Source organism: Trifolium pratense, linkage group LG4 (genome assembly GCF_020283565.1).
Source record: "Trifolium pratense cultivar HEN17-A07 linkage group LG4, ARS_RC_1.1, whole genome shotgun sequence".
NCBI lineage: Eukaryota > Viridiplantae > Streptophyta > Magnoliopsida > Fabales > Fabaceae > Trifolium > Trifolium pratense.
Genome location: NC_060062.1, coordinates 2,386,023 through 2,402,003, shown reverse-complemented (window position 1 = coordinate 2,402,003; position 15,981 = coordinate 2,386,023). Strand labels below are relative to the sequence as shown.

The 15,981-nt window shown below is 31.8% G+C and overlaps 4 protein-coding genes and 1 non-coding gene across 5 annotated transcripts; 2 read left to right on the top strand and 3 right to left on the bottom strand.

Moving 5' to 3' along the window:
- The first annotated feature begins 492 nt into the window (after positions 1-492).
- LOC123924032 (red chlorophyll catabolite reductase-like) lies at positions 493-1,680 on the top strand. Its single transcript, XM_045976798.1, has 2 exons — positions 493-838; positions 907-1,680. Exons 1-2 carry the CDS (start codon positions 500-502, stop codon positions 1,495-1,497), a joined length of 930 nt encoding a protein of 309 aa, XP_045832754.1. The 5' UTR covers positions 493-499; the 3' UTR covers positions 1,498-1,680.
- Positions 1,681-2,221: 541 nt separating this feature from the next.
- On the bottom strand, positions 2,222-4,583 carry LOC123881390 (red chlorophyll catabolite reductase, chloroplastic). Its single transcript, XM_045930069.1, has 2 exons — positions 4,183-4,583; positions 2,222-2,938 (listed from the first exon to the last, which is right to left on the bottom strand). Exons 1-2 carry the CDS (start codon positions 4,507-4,509, stop codon positions 2,327-2,329), a joined length of 939 nt encoding a protein of 312 aa, XP_045786025.1. The 5' UTR covers positions 4,510-4,583; the 3' UTR covers positions 2,222-2,326.
- TRNAG-UCC lies at positions 3,627-3,698 on the top strand. Its single transcript has one exon. It is a non-coding gene; the product is annotated as a tRNA-Gly (tRNA).
- Positions 4,584-6,906: 2,323 nt separating the features above from the next.
- On the bottom strand, positions 6,907-7,523 carry LOC123924578 (dirigent protein 4-like). The gene has a single exon (XM_045977523.1). It carries the CDS (start codon positions 7,490-7,492, stop codon positions 6,935-6,937), a length of 558 nt encoding a protein of 185 aa, XP_045833479.1. The 5' UTR covers positions 7,493-7,523; the 3' UTR covers positions 6,907-6,934.
- Positions 7,524-13,890: 6,367 nt separating this feature from the next.
- LOC123919665 (dirigent protein 4-like) lies at positions 13,891-14,528 on the bottom strand. The gene has a single exon (XM_045971636.1). The coding sequence runs from the start codon at positions 14,481-14,483 to the stop codon at positions 13,926-13,928; it is 558 nt and encodes a 185-aa protein (XP_045827592.1). The 5' UTR covers positions 14,484-14,528; the 3' UTR covers positions 13,891-13,925.
- Positions 14,529-15,981: the final 1,453 nt, after the last annotated feature.

Below are 15,981 nucleotides of genomic sequence, written 5' to 3'. Positions count from 1 at the left end.
ATATGCCGCAACAATTAAACTCTTTCTTATATATTTGTATGGAATATTATATTAAATATATTATTTTTTGTTTTGATTTTTTTTAATAATATTTATTAGTTTAATTTAATCTATATTTTTACTATTTCATATTATTCAATAATATTAGATTATTGTTGTTTAATAATGTTAAATTTTAGTTTATAATAGGGTAAAATAGTGTTTACTTCCCCCGTAATGTTGGCGAATTTTAATTTATCCCTATAATTTTTTTTTCCAATATCACTATAATGACATGAAATATGCTAACTTAAAATTTCATCCTTTTTGCTCCTCATGAAATATGCTAACTTAAAATTCCTCATAAATAATAACATGACATGTTTAATGAATGAGAAAACCAAAATTCACTAGCATTTCGTCTTGTGTCCAAGCAAGTGTATCTCCTAAACGTCCCCTATATATTGAATGAAAAGCAAGAAAACATAGACATAAACATTTGTGCTGGTTACATTAGACGATGGAAATGATTATCCGTAGCCATTTCCTACATTCACCACCACTTTCCATTTTATCTTCTTTTTCAAGTCTTCAACTTTCTGCTCCTCGTTGCATAATGATGAATACACAGAAACAAGGCCGTAGTAAATTTTTAGAATTTCCATTCGTTTCAGCACCACACAAGAACCTTTTGGTTGATCTAGTTACAACAATAGAAGATCGTTTTCAATCTAACCTTCTTCCTTGTTCACTTCCTCCTCATGTTCAACACTACAAGAACAAGAGTGATACTTCTCAAATTTCACTGCAAATTACACCAGGCAACAATGATTCTCCTGTAATTTGCCTACTAATTTATGCTTTCAAATTAAATTATTGTATATTTGATCGATAATAAGCTACTTAATACGAGTGTTTGCGGTGTAGTTTAGATCGGATTTGAGACAAAAAGAACTATCCAATTCATCACTTTCAGCTTATCTTAACACTTCAAATGATGCACCAAATTTTGTGTTTGATCTAATCCGAAGCAGTCCAACCATGTTAATTTTCTTTCTTGATTTGCTACCTCCAAAAGACCTTGTTCTTTGCCCAGATTATCTAAAAACATTCTACGACGACACTAAACTAGATACACATAGGCAAACTTTGGAAAATCTTTCAGAGGTTCAACCTTATTTATCTTCCTCGCTTTTCTATCGCGCCATGGCGTCTCCAACGGCTATATTTGTTCGCATTTCGACTGAAAATGATGGAGGAGAGCGCATAGACGAGATCATCAGGAACTATTTGGACCCGATTACGAAGCAAGTGTTAGGTATTTGGTTGGATCATTGTGCCTGTGCCAAGAGAGAATTAGGAGAGGAAGAAAGAGCTTTTCTTGGAAAAAGAGATTGTGTCATTAGAAACAAGACTATTGAGTATGATCTTGGTTCAAGCTTTCCAAGGATGTTTGGTCCAGAAGCAGCAAAAGAGATACTAGAAGCCATTAAGGAGTATTTTTTTATGAAGACTTAATTATTTTTAATTTCATAATGTAGTAATTATAATTTTAAATAGAAGTTAAGTTTGATTTGTGTGTGTCTAAATACTTAATAACTTAAGACACAATGTTATTAGTTGTGTGTAGTGAAATAAAATACTTATTTGTGTGAAATAAGATAATATATAATATATCTATAGTTCTTATTTGATCTCATCGATCAAGACTTGGTCTTGTGGTGATTTTTCTGTTATCTTATTATTTTCTTGTGGGAGTATGGTGATTTCTACATCCTAGTTTGTCTTTAGGCACATTTAATTTGCTATTTTGTTTGAAGATATAATTTAGTTAAATCTTTTAACTCATACGAAAATCATTTGGCTTAAATGCAGTTTTGATTCCCCAATTTTCAATTTTTTGAAATTTTGATTCCCTATCTTAAAAATCAATATTTTGAACCCCATATTTCAATTTTTCTTGAATTTTAGTCCTTTACTTAATTTTAAAGTCAATTTTGATGATGTGTCAAGAAAATCGATTACTAATACTTGCATTAGTGGCTCCAATATTGTTAGGATTAAACTTGTATATTAAGTCAACAATTAGCCATTATGAACAGTCTTTTGAATGTTAGTTTTTCTGTTTTTTTCTAAATTTTAGATGATGTTTGTCATGTGACTATGTGAGAGACATATAGTACAAAGTTAGCACATATTTACGGCTTCTAGTATGTGTTTTGCTGTTTCTAGACCAAACATATCATTGGAAAATTAGCTTGAACCAAGATCATACTCAAAGTCAAAGAAACACACAACTTATCTAAAGTGCAAACTTTTATTTACAATTCCAAATAAACTTTACATTTCAAACAGTAAAATACTCTTTGATGGCTTCCAAAATCTGTTTTGCTGCTTCTGGACCAAACAACCTTGGAAAGCTTGAACCAAGATCAACCTCAATAGTCTTGTTTCTAATAACACCATCTCTTTTTCTCAGATAAGCTTTATCTTCCTCTCCTACATCTCTCTCGGCACAGGCGCAATCATCCAACCATATCTCCAACACTTGCTTTGAAATCGGATCAATATGGTCTCTGATGATCCCGTCTATCCGCTCACCTCCATCATCTTCGGTCTGAATGCGAACAAATATAGCAGTTGGAGATGCAACGGTGCGGATGAAAAGCGAAGAAGTGACATAAGGTTGAACCTCTGGAATTTTTTCCAAAGCCTGCCTATGTGTATCGAGTTTAGTGTCCTCGTAAAATGTTTTAAGGTAATCTGGCCAAAGAACAAGGTCTTTTCGAGGTGGCAAATCAAGTACAAGAATTAGCATTGTTGGACTGCTACGGATCAGCTCGAACACGAAATTCGGTGCATCGTTTGAACTGTTCAGATAGGCCGAAAGTGATGTTATATCTAACGATCCTCCGGTTGGTAGCTCAGCATGCACCCAACTTCCCATTACAAAATCTATCTGAGATACACAAGAAAAATAAATGATTAATAACGAACAAACTGAAATTCAGATAAAACAATTTCATTAAACATTTTATATCATAAACGATTATCATATAAATCCTTATGCATAAGTTATTTCTATAACAGAACATACAATAAAACTGTTTTCATAAAGCTACTCCGGAAAACTTATGGAAATAAGCTGAAAACAAGTAATAGACATGTCATAAATTGTTTCCATAATCACCCCAAAACAGATTCACATGTGCTTATTTCAATAAGCTGATCCAAACAGGCCTCAAAATGTATTTGAGGACTTCGGCAGTGTCTAATTTTAGATAGAAAGATGCACAAGTTCAACAGTATATAAAATAACTTAAAGGGTAAAAAAGACTTAACTTATCAAAATTTATAATTTCTCAATCTGTGGCCAACTCTAAAAGGACTAAAGATTGAGGACCGATGGAGTAAATAACATAAGCTCAATAGTATATAAAATAAAACCAAATGATTCACAGTGAGGGAACTACTATATTTAATAAAGAAGCATACAAATTTATGAAAGTTTAGGCTACAATATTAAAGGACAATTATTCAAATCCAAGATTAAGTTACTATTATCAATCATTAAAAATATCCACATATATAACAAATTCTAAGTGGATCAAATACAAACACTTGATTTTGTTAACTTTTGCAAGCAAGCGTTTGTAGTCCAACGGTTAGGATAATTGCCTTCCAAGCAATAGACCCGGGTTCGACTCCCGGCAAACGCAATTATTGTCATTACAAAAAACTAATTTTTTTTTTGTTGGTCAAGTAGCCTAGTGACTAGAAATTTCACCTTTAAGAGTAAGTGTAAGTGAGATGACTGGGGTTCGAACCCGGCCCCCTGCATATATAATGCAATATCCGTGCCAAATGAGCTAAACTCACTGGAATTCGGTCATAATTTTTTTATTAGCAATTTTCTAATTGATAAGTTGTAAGTGTACTTAAGCCTAATAATAACTAGAATGAATTCTGTCAATTTTATTTTCCTCAATCTCTACATTTTAATTCACCTTATTCCTCTTTTTCTTTTCTCTCTCCTCACAAATCAATGGCTAACCTTCAACTATTTCTCTCATGTAACGGAGAGAATCCATACATAACAATAGATTAAGTATCTAGTCCCTAACCAAATAAATAAACTCAAATTTGATTAACAAGTATTGAAACTAAGGAATTTAAGAGAGCAAAAAGCAGAGGAAAAATTACAGGAGAATGAGTGTTGCCTGGTGTAATATGCAACGAAACTTGAGAAGTACCATTGCTGGTCTTGTAGTATTGAACATCAGGAGGAAGTGAGCAAGGAAGAAGCTGAGACTGAAATCGATCTTCTACTTTTGAAACAAGATCAAGCATGAGATTCTTGTGGGGTGCTGAAACATATGGAAATTCTAAAAATTTACTACGGCCTTGTTTGTGGGTATCCATCATTGAGCAACGAGAAGATGAAAGTTGAAGTCTTGAAGAAGAAGAAGAAGAAGATGATAAGATGGAAAGTGGTGAAAGTTGGAAATGGCCACAGATCATTACTACCATTGTACAACCAAAAGACACGTTATGTTCTTTTTTCTAAGGTGATAAGGCTCGTAAATCTTTGTAGCAGCCGTAGAATTTTAACAGTGAGATGTTAAATCTTACTTTCTTCGGTTTTAAATATATAAAAAAAAAAAGTCAAAATGTATTTAGTTTAAATTTAATTTAAAGATATTCATTAATAAAAAAGTCAAAAACTTGCTCTCTTTCTGTGGGACAAGGCAGTATATCGATTATTAATGAAAAAAATGTTAAATTTATTAAAGATGTGATTCATTTTTCTCATAATATTTTAGGTGGAGATATATTGTTTCTCTCTTGTGCTGTGAAATATTTCTTTCGAATTTTCTCGGACTCTTCATTTGCGGTTTGGTTCGGTTTTGGATGACAAATAAAAAAAATCCGATCCAATATTATGCGGTTTAATTTGGATCGGTTTTTGGATATCCAAATTATAAATTGTAATTTTTTTAAATAAATATTATAAAAAACGCTACAAAATAATAGTTTGACATTTTTGACAAAATAAATATTAAGTTTGATGTAAAATATAACATATAATATATTGAAAATTAATATTTTGGAATGACAATTACCAATTATATTCGAAACATATAAAAAGTAAAAAAAAAAAAATTAAATTAAACTAACATATAGTATTATCAAAATTTAAAATAGATTAAATTAAACTAACATATAGTATTAAAAAAATTTAAAATGAAAAAAAAAGATTAATGCAATATATATATTTATACTAATAAAAAGATAAATAAATATTAAAATATATGTATATGGTTTGGATCGGTTTTAAGAAATCAATCCGAAATCCGATCCGATCCAGCGGTTTTGACAAAAGAACATCCAAACACATCAAAAAAACTTCGGTTTTTTGCTGTTTTCGGTTTTTTTGGATCGGTTTTCGGTTTTTATTTGCATTGGTTTGGATTTGAGCACCCCTAGTCCTGAATACCATAGAGTATTCTTTTAGTTACGTGTAATTAATTTTGTTGATTTAATATAAAATATGAGTAAATTTATTATAAATAAACCTTATTTTTTTGGAAATCACATGTACCTTTTGAAAAGTAAGGATATATTAAGAATAACAGTATTAATTAGCTTAAAAGTAGTTAATTTTTGTTTATACTAATTAGTAACCATAATTTGAATTGTTTTTTTGTTTATAAAAATGACCGAAAAGAGTATATTAGTAAGAAAAAATTATTTTAAGACTCGTGAATTCATGTCCTTTAAAAATGTAAAAAAAAGTTCTAAATGTTTCATAATAAATTGATAATGTCGTTATATAGTTTAGGTTGATGTCTCCATTCGGCTTGAAATTAGAACTTGAAATTAAAAATTAGAACTTGACAATTATGTATATGAAATATAAATATAATAGAATTTGTCAATTCTTTATTTATCAATCGAAACAAAAATAGGTTGTGATCATGAATTCGATCATGAAATAATTTAATTATGTGAATTGATGTATCTTCTTTCATTTGTTAGGGGTTTTACTAGTTATACTTAAAATTATTTTTTACACATAAACATACATAAAAAAAATTAGAAAAATCCTAAAACTCTTGTTTTGTTAGCTTAACCCTTGGATGGTCCTTAGCCTAGATGATCAAATTTTTTACTTGCGTAGTACTTTTTTTTTTTTTTTTACGCAGAGATTTTTCATTCATAATCAAGTAGCAATACAACTGCGAATAAAATTAACGGATATTTTCTTATAAATAAGAAAAAGAGTTTAATTGTTGTGCACCGTCGGTATAAATTTTTTTTACACATGCATCCAATAACACGTTGCCACATCATTTAATGAATATGACACATCATGTGTTTTTAATTACCATACATGATGTGTCGGTATATTATTAGACGCATGTGCAAAATAACTTTACACCGACGGTACATATAAATTAAATTCTAAGAAAAATACAATATTTTCTAATGAAATTCCTTCTCACATAAAAAAATACAATATTTCCATCACTATTATAAATAAAATATATTTTTTTATATTTATTAAATAACCGATGTATATTTTTTTTTTTTATATAAAAAAGGGGACTAAGCTCAAAAGAGAGGACCAAGTTGTGATCAAAGTTATCATTTTTTATCTTAATCAGAAATAATTGATGTTGGGGATTCTTTTTTAATAGGACTTAAAATTGCAGATTACAATCTCAATTTTTTTTAATTTTTCTTTTTTTTTTTGTGAAGCTTTTTTTTTTTTTTTTTTTTTTGAGATTTCAATCTGAAAAGTGTATGTACTAACTCCATACATGATTATTTTATGGAAGTAAGAAAAAAAAAACAATAGAAAGCTGAAAACAAGAAAATTAAATACTTTTTATTTTGAAGGAAATTAAAGACTTGTTTTTTATTAGCTCATCACTAACATGTGATATTCATTTTAATAATGGAAAATTGTTACATTATACTCAATAATCCCATCAGCAGTTGTAACATTAAGAAAATGAGCCCTGATCAAAGCAAAACCAGTGGCCATTCTAAACTTTCCTCTTCCTCCAACCACCGCGAGTTCCCTCGTCGGTTCTCTCACCGGATTCCTCGAAAGAACACTAAAGGAACTTCCATTTAATTCACCCGAAGTGAAAGCAAAATCAACATACATAGTTAGTGTCACATCTTCAGTTTGGCTAGATGAAACATATAAACCTTGTGCATTTCCTACCACATTTGATGTTTCTTCAGGACCTTCCCTAAGAGGATTGTCAATAGCATAAACAGTACCAAACAATGAAGATTTCTTAGGATTTGTTTGGTTGGGGCGTGCCACAATAACTGCACTTGGATTATTGCCTGTGTGAATATCAAAGTAGTAGAAGTGAAGGTGAGTTACCTTGTTTGGAAGATGATGTGGAACTATTTTCTTAGATTTATAGTATCCACAATTCACCAAGTTGATACAAAGGAATAGGACCAAAATTGGGGTGAATTTGTTTTCCATGTTTCTTCTTTTTGCTAATATTTTGCTTGATGCTTTTTAATTTGTATGGTGATTGTGCAAAGTGTATGTTGTATATATACCAATTACTTAAGAAGTTTATAATAGTATTCATTTTTAATAATAAGAAAAACATTAATTTTCGTGAAAAAATTAATAAAAAGAACATAAATATCACAATTACCTTTTTTTTTTATATACAAAATATCACAATTACTTTTTTTAGCAGCAAATAATGATTTGTATATCACAATTACCTTTTCTTTTTTATACAAAATATGACAATTACTTAATGTAGATTTTGTCGGGAATTTGAATATTTGTTTAGAGAAAAATGTCGATTTCAAATTTCAAATAAAAGGAAAGAAAATTGGTAAAAAAATATGTGACTTAAATTTTTATATAAATATAAATGATTTTTTGACCCAACTAATACACTCTATACCATATTAAATAGGGCAGAAGATAATATTTTATCCAAAAACAATGAATACAAGGAAAATTCTGTTCCATGGAAATATGTTTGAAAGTTTTCTTAACTCATCAACTAGATGCATAGAATTTTATCACGTACGACAGTCAGCGAATATCAAAAAGGGCCGAACCGATCGCATGAAGGATTCATCACAAAGAAAGGACCGAAAGATATGATATCGGCAAGTTATGGTTGAAGATAAGTCATATCTCGTCCAATGTGAGACTTAACAGTTAACGCATGTCCTCTTGTCCAGGACTGGACATATGAAGTGCGATCAGGTGGCCCGATAGCAGTAACTTGATTACAAGTGGCCTAACAGGCCTATAATAGGTTTTGATGCCATATTAGAATTTGAATTAGGGTAACACAACCTTACAAAACCGACTTGTAAAGCGAGAAATACCCCAACTTATAGATACATTTTTTTTTTTGGAAAAGGCCAAGAATACTTTACTAATAAGGCATATGTACTCCTAAAATGGTGAAGTACCCGTACCGGGTACGTACCAGTACCGGATACTCCATGGTACTCGTATGGTACGCACCGATTCCGTACCCATTTTTATTTGGTTGATTTATGATGATGAATACGGAAAAAACATATTGACTGTTGTAAAACCTCTTAAAATATTATAATTTTTTATTATATTTCAATTATCTCTCATTATTTATGAAAATAGTTGAGACGGTGGACCAAAAAAATTAAATCTTCAAAGCATGATGATAATAATTCAGTTAAAAATAATTTTTCTAATATTTTATATTAACGTACCCGTACCTTAAATTTTCTAAAAATGTTGTACCGCATACCCGTACCCGTCCGGATGCCGCATAAGATATGCCAAAAAAAAAAAAGCAATTCAATATACACATGTGTTTTCCACACAATTAAAATAAGAGAATTACTTTTGTCACCTACTGATTACTCGCGCACCCTACAATTTTTCAATTTTAAACTCCCGCTACTTAAGTAGCGGCCGTTATAAAAATTAGAAATTTTGGAAAATAATGTCCGCTACTTAAGTAGTGGACCTTGTAAAGGTATGGTGTTTTGAGGGGTGTCCGCTACCTAAGTAGCGGAAAAGAGTATTTTGGTAATTTTGTAGGGTGCGCCTCAGAATCAGTAGGGTGGCAAAAAGAAATCTCTTAAACTAATGCAACCAAAAAATACCATAGTAACATAAATTTGAGACACAAAACATTTTCCTAGCAGAGGTATGTTATTCAAACACAAATTTGAGACACAAAATTGACACATCTCTCTTTCCACTCACAAAGCACGCAAAACGAGGAATGCAAAAAATATTAAAAAAGCAAAAAAAGTATATTTGTTGTATTTTTGTCAAATAAATGTGTTTACCTAACATTTTCCTAGCATAAATCTACCCTCATCTGATTATCAGGTCATATCTCATCCACTGTGAGACACTTAACAATTATAAATTGTAAATAGAAAAAAAAATGTTGTGAAAATTGTGAGTATATAAGATCAAGAGGGGGTTGAAAGATAATTACTTGAGGATTTGTAGTGTAACACCCCGAACTAACTACCCTTAAAAACGTGATCTTAAAAACTTTTTAAAGATAAGTAGCCGGAGCGCTACGGAAAAACATTTTCTAAACGATCGTGCACATGACACGAAACGTCGCAGCGGAAAACATTAAATAAAGGATTTTCAAAACAATGAACATAATAGTTCAAAAGATAATTCATCTACATAAAACATAAGTTAAGATGTTCGCATCGATATACGACGGAATACAAACGATCCCCGACTCGATGTTACAATTACCAGAGCACTAATATACATCACAACCCAACTAAACTTAACAAAACTATACAAAGGTAGCCTACACTAGCTCCTCACCAAAAGTGCTCCACACCAAAACGATCTGCAGCTAAAGCTCGTCGAGACCTCGACCTGAATACCTGAACCCCCAAAGGTCCAGCACATAACAATTAGGTAGAGAGTTAGTAAACATAATCACATACATACGAATATAGAAACGCACCTATATTCAACCTATCACGTATTACTAACTCACACACATGCCTCAATAAGCAATACACCAGATAACACATACTCACAAATACACAACCAGATAGTTTCACGTCATTTCGGACAACACAAAGAACTCACATAACACATAACACATAAATTGCACATTTACTCAAATGCGACTAATGCCAAACATTCAATGTCATGCCAACCTAGACACGACTAATGCATGAGGTACCATCTTCTTTATCAAGGAACTTACCATTGATATCCTTCTTTATTGGACAAGTCCAATATCCTTCTTTATCAGACAAGTCTGATATCCCTAAATAATGCATGAGTTTATGAATGCTATGCATTTACCAAACATATGATAATCACTTAGCACGAAGCTACTGCTCATTACATGGATAACATAATCCATTAAACTTCTTTATCAGACAAACTGATATTCTTCTTTATCGGACAACCCGATATACAAAAATACATATACTTCTTTGACATTTTATATAAATGCCATTACACAACACAATTATTAAACATATAATAATTCCAAACCAAAACGAAACCAAATACATGGATATACACACTTTACAAACATTAACAAAAATTGCTGTCACAGAGGCCTTCGCTAAGCGAGGGCTTAGCGAGACATGGCGAACCTCACCAGGAAGTCACCTGCTCATGACGAGCATTGGCGAGCTTCAGCGAACATGTTCGCTACAGCGAACTCCTGGTCGCTTAGCGAACTACACCAGAAAAATATCTGTTCTTGAGTTTCAATAAGGCGGTTTAACATTGAATCCAACCAAAAATACATCTAGACATGTTATAAATTCTTATAAACAGCTATTTCAAGCATATATGGTATCAAGGAACATTAATCATCCCTTCCAAACATCCAAATACATCAAACAATCAAAAATCATGTCAATTTCTTGCAAAATAAGCAAAGTTGCATAAACATGCAAAACCATCATCAAACATATACATATTCCCTCCTAGATGTTCATTAAGCATACTAAGATGAAAATGACATGTTTATGATAAAGAAATTTCACCCAAACCCCAAAGAAATTGGGTGAGAGAGTTTGGGAATGGAGGCTAGACACCTCCCCTCTCTTGGATCACCCAAGCTTATGCTTAACCACTCTCACCTTAGATTGAATGATGATTTCTTGACCTCTAAATCTCTTCTCCTTGCTCGTGTTCTTCTTCTTGCTCTCCTAGCCAAAACCCTAGCTTAGCTTTGCTCTTGCTCACTCAAAACTCAAAGAAAATGAATTGTGATACTATTCATGGTTTTGACTTGGTTACTTATACTACTCTCTATTGGTCATGAACCAAGCCCAATGGCTTAGGCCCATTAAGCTTCTATCACACGCCCCAAGCCCACTAACATGGCAAAGGTTTCGCTCACAAACTTATGTTCGCGATAAATAATTATACGTCGCGTAAATAAATATTTAACACTAACCCAAAATATATGCAAATATATATAAAATATCGATTTACTAAAAATCGGGTCGTTACATGTAGCACGGATAAGCAAATATATTATTATTAACGATCAAATCTATGCACAAGACGAACAGAGACTTGTAAAAGCGGAGCTACAAAACAAAGGCGCCGTATATAAGCGGAACACCAATGAAATACCAATAAAGACACCACCTAAAAGAGGTCTACTTCTAATCTCATTCTTAGAAAGACACTCTTCTACTTCTAGACCACTAGAGAAGACAGCATCCCGACACATAGAGATGCCACTAGATAACTAACTCCCGATCTCAAATCAAAAGTGATCGGCCCATCAGAATCCAAAAAACACTCCTTGAGTCAAAAGTTGGTGGAGCAACGACAGAATGAGAACCCAGGCAAATGAGTGTCAGCTCGCAGACCACTCCAAGAAGTCAACCCCGACGCGATAGAGGTCAACCAGATGCAGAGAGATCTGCAAATCTCAACAGATTTGAAAACCATTAACTACTAAAAAAGTCTTGCAAATCTCAACAGATTTGTGGGAACGGTCGGAGACTCGAGTATCATAGAAAACTAATCACACACGGCATCAACCACACCCCACGAGCGCCAAATCCAACACCACCATAGCAGTAACTCAGCATCTCTTGATCTCACCACCATAACATCACCTCCAACGACCACCACCACCACACCAAATCTGAAACCCACAGAACCACAATCAAATCTGAACCCACAGAACCCAAGCACCGATAGTAAGATTTTATATACATGCATAAAAATTATCATAGATGAAGAAAATAAACTCAAAGTCTAAATCACAACATTAAACTTAGTTCATAACTATAACCATAAATTCATAAATAATTCCAAAAAACGAAAGAACCATGCACACACATGAAAGAGATGAAATAGAGAAATGGAGGGAAGAGAAAGTTGCGCAGTTGATGGTGGAAGGTAGCAATGCAGGAGATTTCACAGTTATATTCCCTGGCCATGAGAAAAGAGACAAATAGGTTTTGTTCTCTGAACAGAGAACGACGTGTGCGAGGGAGAAGGAAAAATTCTTTTAACCAGGGTGTTTTACCCAAAACCCAACTCGATGTAGGACTCAATCATTTTATTTTAAATTCACATGTAATGTGCTTTTTGTTCCAACAATAATTACACTGTAATCCCTGCGTTTTTCCAACAATATTGCCACACAAACGGAGGTTCTTGGATAACATAATCGTCATACTCACAGTCTTACTAACATTGGCTTGCAGGTCAAAAATGCCACTTAAATACATATGGAGCAAAGCCGTCATATCATATCATCTGCTAAAGATAAAGTGTATGAACATATTCATTGTTGAGAACAAAGAACACAATTTCAATATGAAAAATATGGAAACCAAAGTTGACTTACTCGGATTCAGATTTAAAAAAGCATATATGAAACACATAACAATAAAAGGGCATGCATATATGTCTATAACCCAAAAGACTATTTTTCATAGATGCCTTATTTGAAGAACCCTCAAGTTCGAGAGAATCTTGATTGAGTTAAACTTAAAATTTAAACTAATTTCTGAGAAAACTTTGAACCTTGCTAGTTAACTCTATAATGATTTTATAATCTCCCCTTTAATGATATGTTGTTGAAGCAATAAAGGGAAACCTATCCTCACGCCCAGGACCGAACATAATGGAGTGTGACCAGGTGGCCCGATAGCGGGTAACTTGATTGCAAGTGGCCTAACAGGGCTTGGAATACGCTTTGATACCATATTAGAATTTGGACAAGACATAATTCAACCTTACAAAACCGACTTGTATGATGAGGAATGCCCACTAATAAACACATTATCAAGCCATATTTCATCCAACGTGAGACTCTTAAAAATTATAAATTGTAAATAGAAAAAATAAACAGACAATGTTGTGAAAATTGAGACATATAGACATGTTAAAAGATGTTTTTATATAAGCTCTCTCAAACAATCTAACAAATGATTATGTCAGTAAATAAGCTCAAATAAGCTAATCCAAACGGGCCTTAAAATTCATTATTTTTCTTCAACTAAGAAAATTCACTGAAACAACAAATCCTTTATGAAGAAAAATAGATATCATGACTTCAGCAGCGGCTATTTGTAGACAGATAGATAGTTAAGTTAATGATTTCTTTACTTAGTAAATAGCATAACCTCAACAGTGTGTATAAAATAAAACCAAACAATTACAATCTTAATTTTTTTTAATTCTTTTTTTTTTGTGAAGCTTTTTTTTTATAAATTTTTTTTTTATGAGATTTCAATCTGAAAAGTGTATCTACTAAGTACTAACTCCATACATGATTATTTTATTTCAACATGGAAGTAAGAAAACAAAAACAATAGAAATTGAAAACAAGAAAATTAAATAATTTTTATTTTGAAAAAAATTAAAGACTTATTTTTTATTAGCTCATCACTAACATGTGATATTTAGTTTAATAATGGAAAATTGTTACATTATACTCAATAATCCCATCAGCAGTTGTAACATTAAGAAAATGAGCCCTGATCAAAGCAAAACCAGTGGCCATTCTAAACTTTCCTCTTCCTCCGACCACCGCGAGTTCCCTCGTCGGTTCTCTCACCGGATTCCTCGAAAGAACACTAAAGGAACTTCCATTTAATTCACCCGAAGTGAAAGCAAAATCAACATACATAGTTAGTGTCACATCTTCAGTTTGGCTAGATGAAACATATAAACCTTGTGCATTTCCTACCACATTTGATGTTTCTTCAGGACCTTCCCTAAGAGGATTGTCAATAGCATAAACAGTACCAAACAATGAAGATTTCTTAGGATTTGTTTGGTTGGGACGTGCCACAATAACAGCACTTGGATTATTGCCTGTGTGAATATCAAAGTAGTAGAAGTGAAGGTGAGTTACCTTGTTTGGAAGATGATGTGGAACTATTTTCTTAGATTTATAGTATCCACAATTCACCAAGTTGATACAAAGGAATAGGACCAAAATTGGGGTGAATTTGTTTTTCATGTTTCTTCTTCTTTTTGCTAATATATTTTGGTTGATGCTTTTTTATTTGTATGGTGAATTGGTGATTGTGCAAGTATATGTTGTATATATATAGCAATTACTTAATATTACTTAATAAGTATATATGATAGTATTCCTTTTTAATATTAAAAAGAACATTGATTTTGGTCAATAAAAATATTAATAAAAAGAACATTAATATGAAAATTACTTTAAGTAGAAATACAGAGTGTATTGAATTGAGATTTTAAGAGATTTTTTTGGCAAAAAAGATTTTGAAGATTTAAAAAGATTTCGTGGGATTTTATTGACTTTGTGAGATATGAGAATTACTTTAAGTAGAAATATATATAGGGTGTATTGGATTGAGATTTTAAAAGACTTTTTTAGCAAAAAAAAAATGTTAAAGATTTTGTGGGATTTTATTGACTTTGTGAGGTTGTAAAAAAAACATTAATTATGTACCAAAAAAAATAAATAATTTTGGTCAAAAAAATTAATAAAAATAACATAAATATGAGAATTACTAAATAAGTAGAAATGTATTAATAGTTAATTGTTCAAATGGTGATTAATGTTGGACTTGGTAGGGAGAATCACAATATTCGATTCTCCGCAACTGCGACCGTGAGGGAACTGAAACTACTTGATATCAGAACTGACCCCAAAAATCAAATTAGACGGTCCAGTTGTCCGGATACTTGCGGTGAAAACCAAAAATAAAAAAAAGTAGAAATGTAGATTATGTCACACAAGAATTTGAATATTTGTTTTGAGGAAAATGTCCGTCTCCAATCCAATTTTCAAATAAGATTATTTATTTTTTTAGGCAATTTCAATTAAGATTATATTCAAATGAGGAAATCGATAAAAATGTGGGACTTAAATTTTTTATGGTCTTAGATGAAGTGGTAATCTACTGAAATTAAACTCATATATAATTGTGAGATTCCGGATTCGAATCCGGGTCACGACGTTCGAGTCTAACAATTTCGACATTTTTACTAGTTGATCGTTAGGACTTATGGAACTTAAATTCTTAATGTGTATATATATATAAATGATTTTGGTCCAACTGATAAATTCTATGCCAAATTAAATTGGACAGAAGATAATATTTTATCCAAAAAGCAAACTCGAAATAAAAAAAAATAAAAAATAAAAATAAAAGGTTAAAAATAAATACTCCCTCCGGTCCTTAATATAAGAGAGAATTCACTTTTTAGATTCATTGAAAATCCAATGTATTTAGATTATAATATGGACTAGATACATTAGATTATCAATGAATCTTGTTCTGGTAAAAAACAAGGGGGTTTGTATTATTGATCAAATGGTGTGATTACACTCAGTTCAATCCCAACAACCCTGGGAGTTTTATATAAGTCAGAATTCGATCCGAACATAGGGGTTTGTATTATTCAAGATTGATAACTGATACAAGTATGTCGGAGAAGAAATTGAATCTCTTTACAAGAATGAAAATATGGTGGTTTCT

What these genes read in the sequence shown, in the direction of transcription:
- LOC123881390 (XM_045930069.1), bottom strand. Translation starts at nt 4,509, where the DNA reads ATGGTAGTAATGATCTGTGGCCATTTCCAACTTTCACCACTTTCCATC. An exon ending in CAGGCAACACTCATTCTCCT is followed by an intron (nt 2,939 to 4,182) that starts GTAATTTTTCCT and finishes TGTGTATCTCAG; the next exon opens with ATAGATTTTGTAATGGGAAG.
- LOC123924578 (XM_045977523.1), bottom strand. Translation starts at nt 7,492, where the DNA reads ATGGAAAACAAATTCACCCCAATTTTGGTCCTATTCCTTTGTATCAAC.
- LOC123924032 (XM_045976798.1), top strand. Translation starts at nt 500, where the DNA reads ATGGAAATGATTATCCGTAGCCATTTCCTACATTCACCACCACTTTCC. An exon ending in TAATTTGCCTACTAATTTAT is followed by an intron (nt 839 to 906) that starts GCTTTCAAATTA and finishes TTTGCGGTGTAG; the next exon opens with TTTAGATCGGATTTGAGACA.
- LOC123919665 (XM_045971636.1), bottom strand. Translation starts at nt 14,483, where the DNA reads ATGAAAAACAAATTCACCCCAATTTTGGTCCTATTCCTTTGTATCAAC.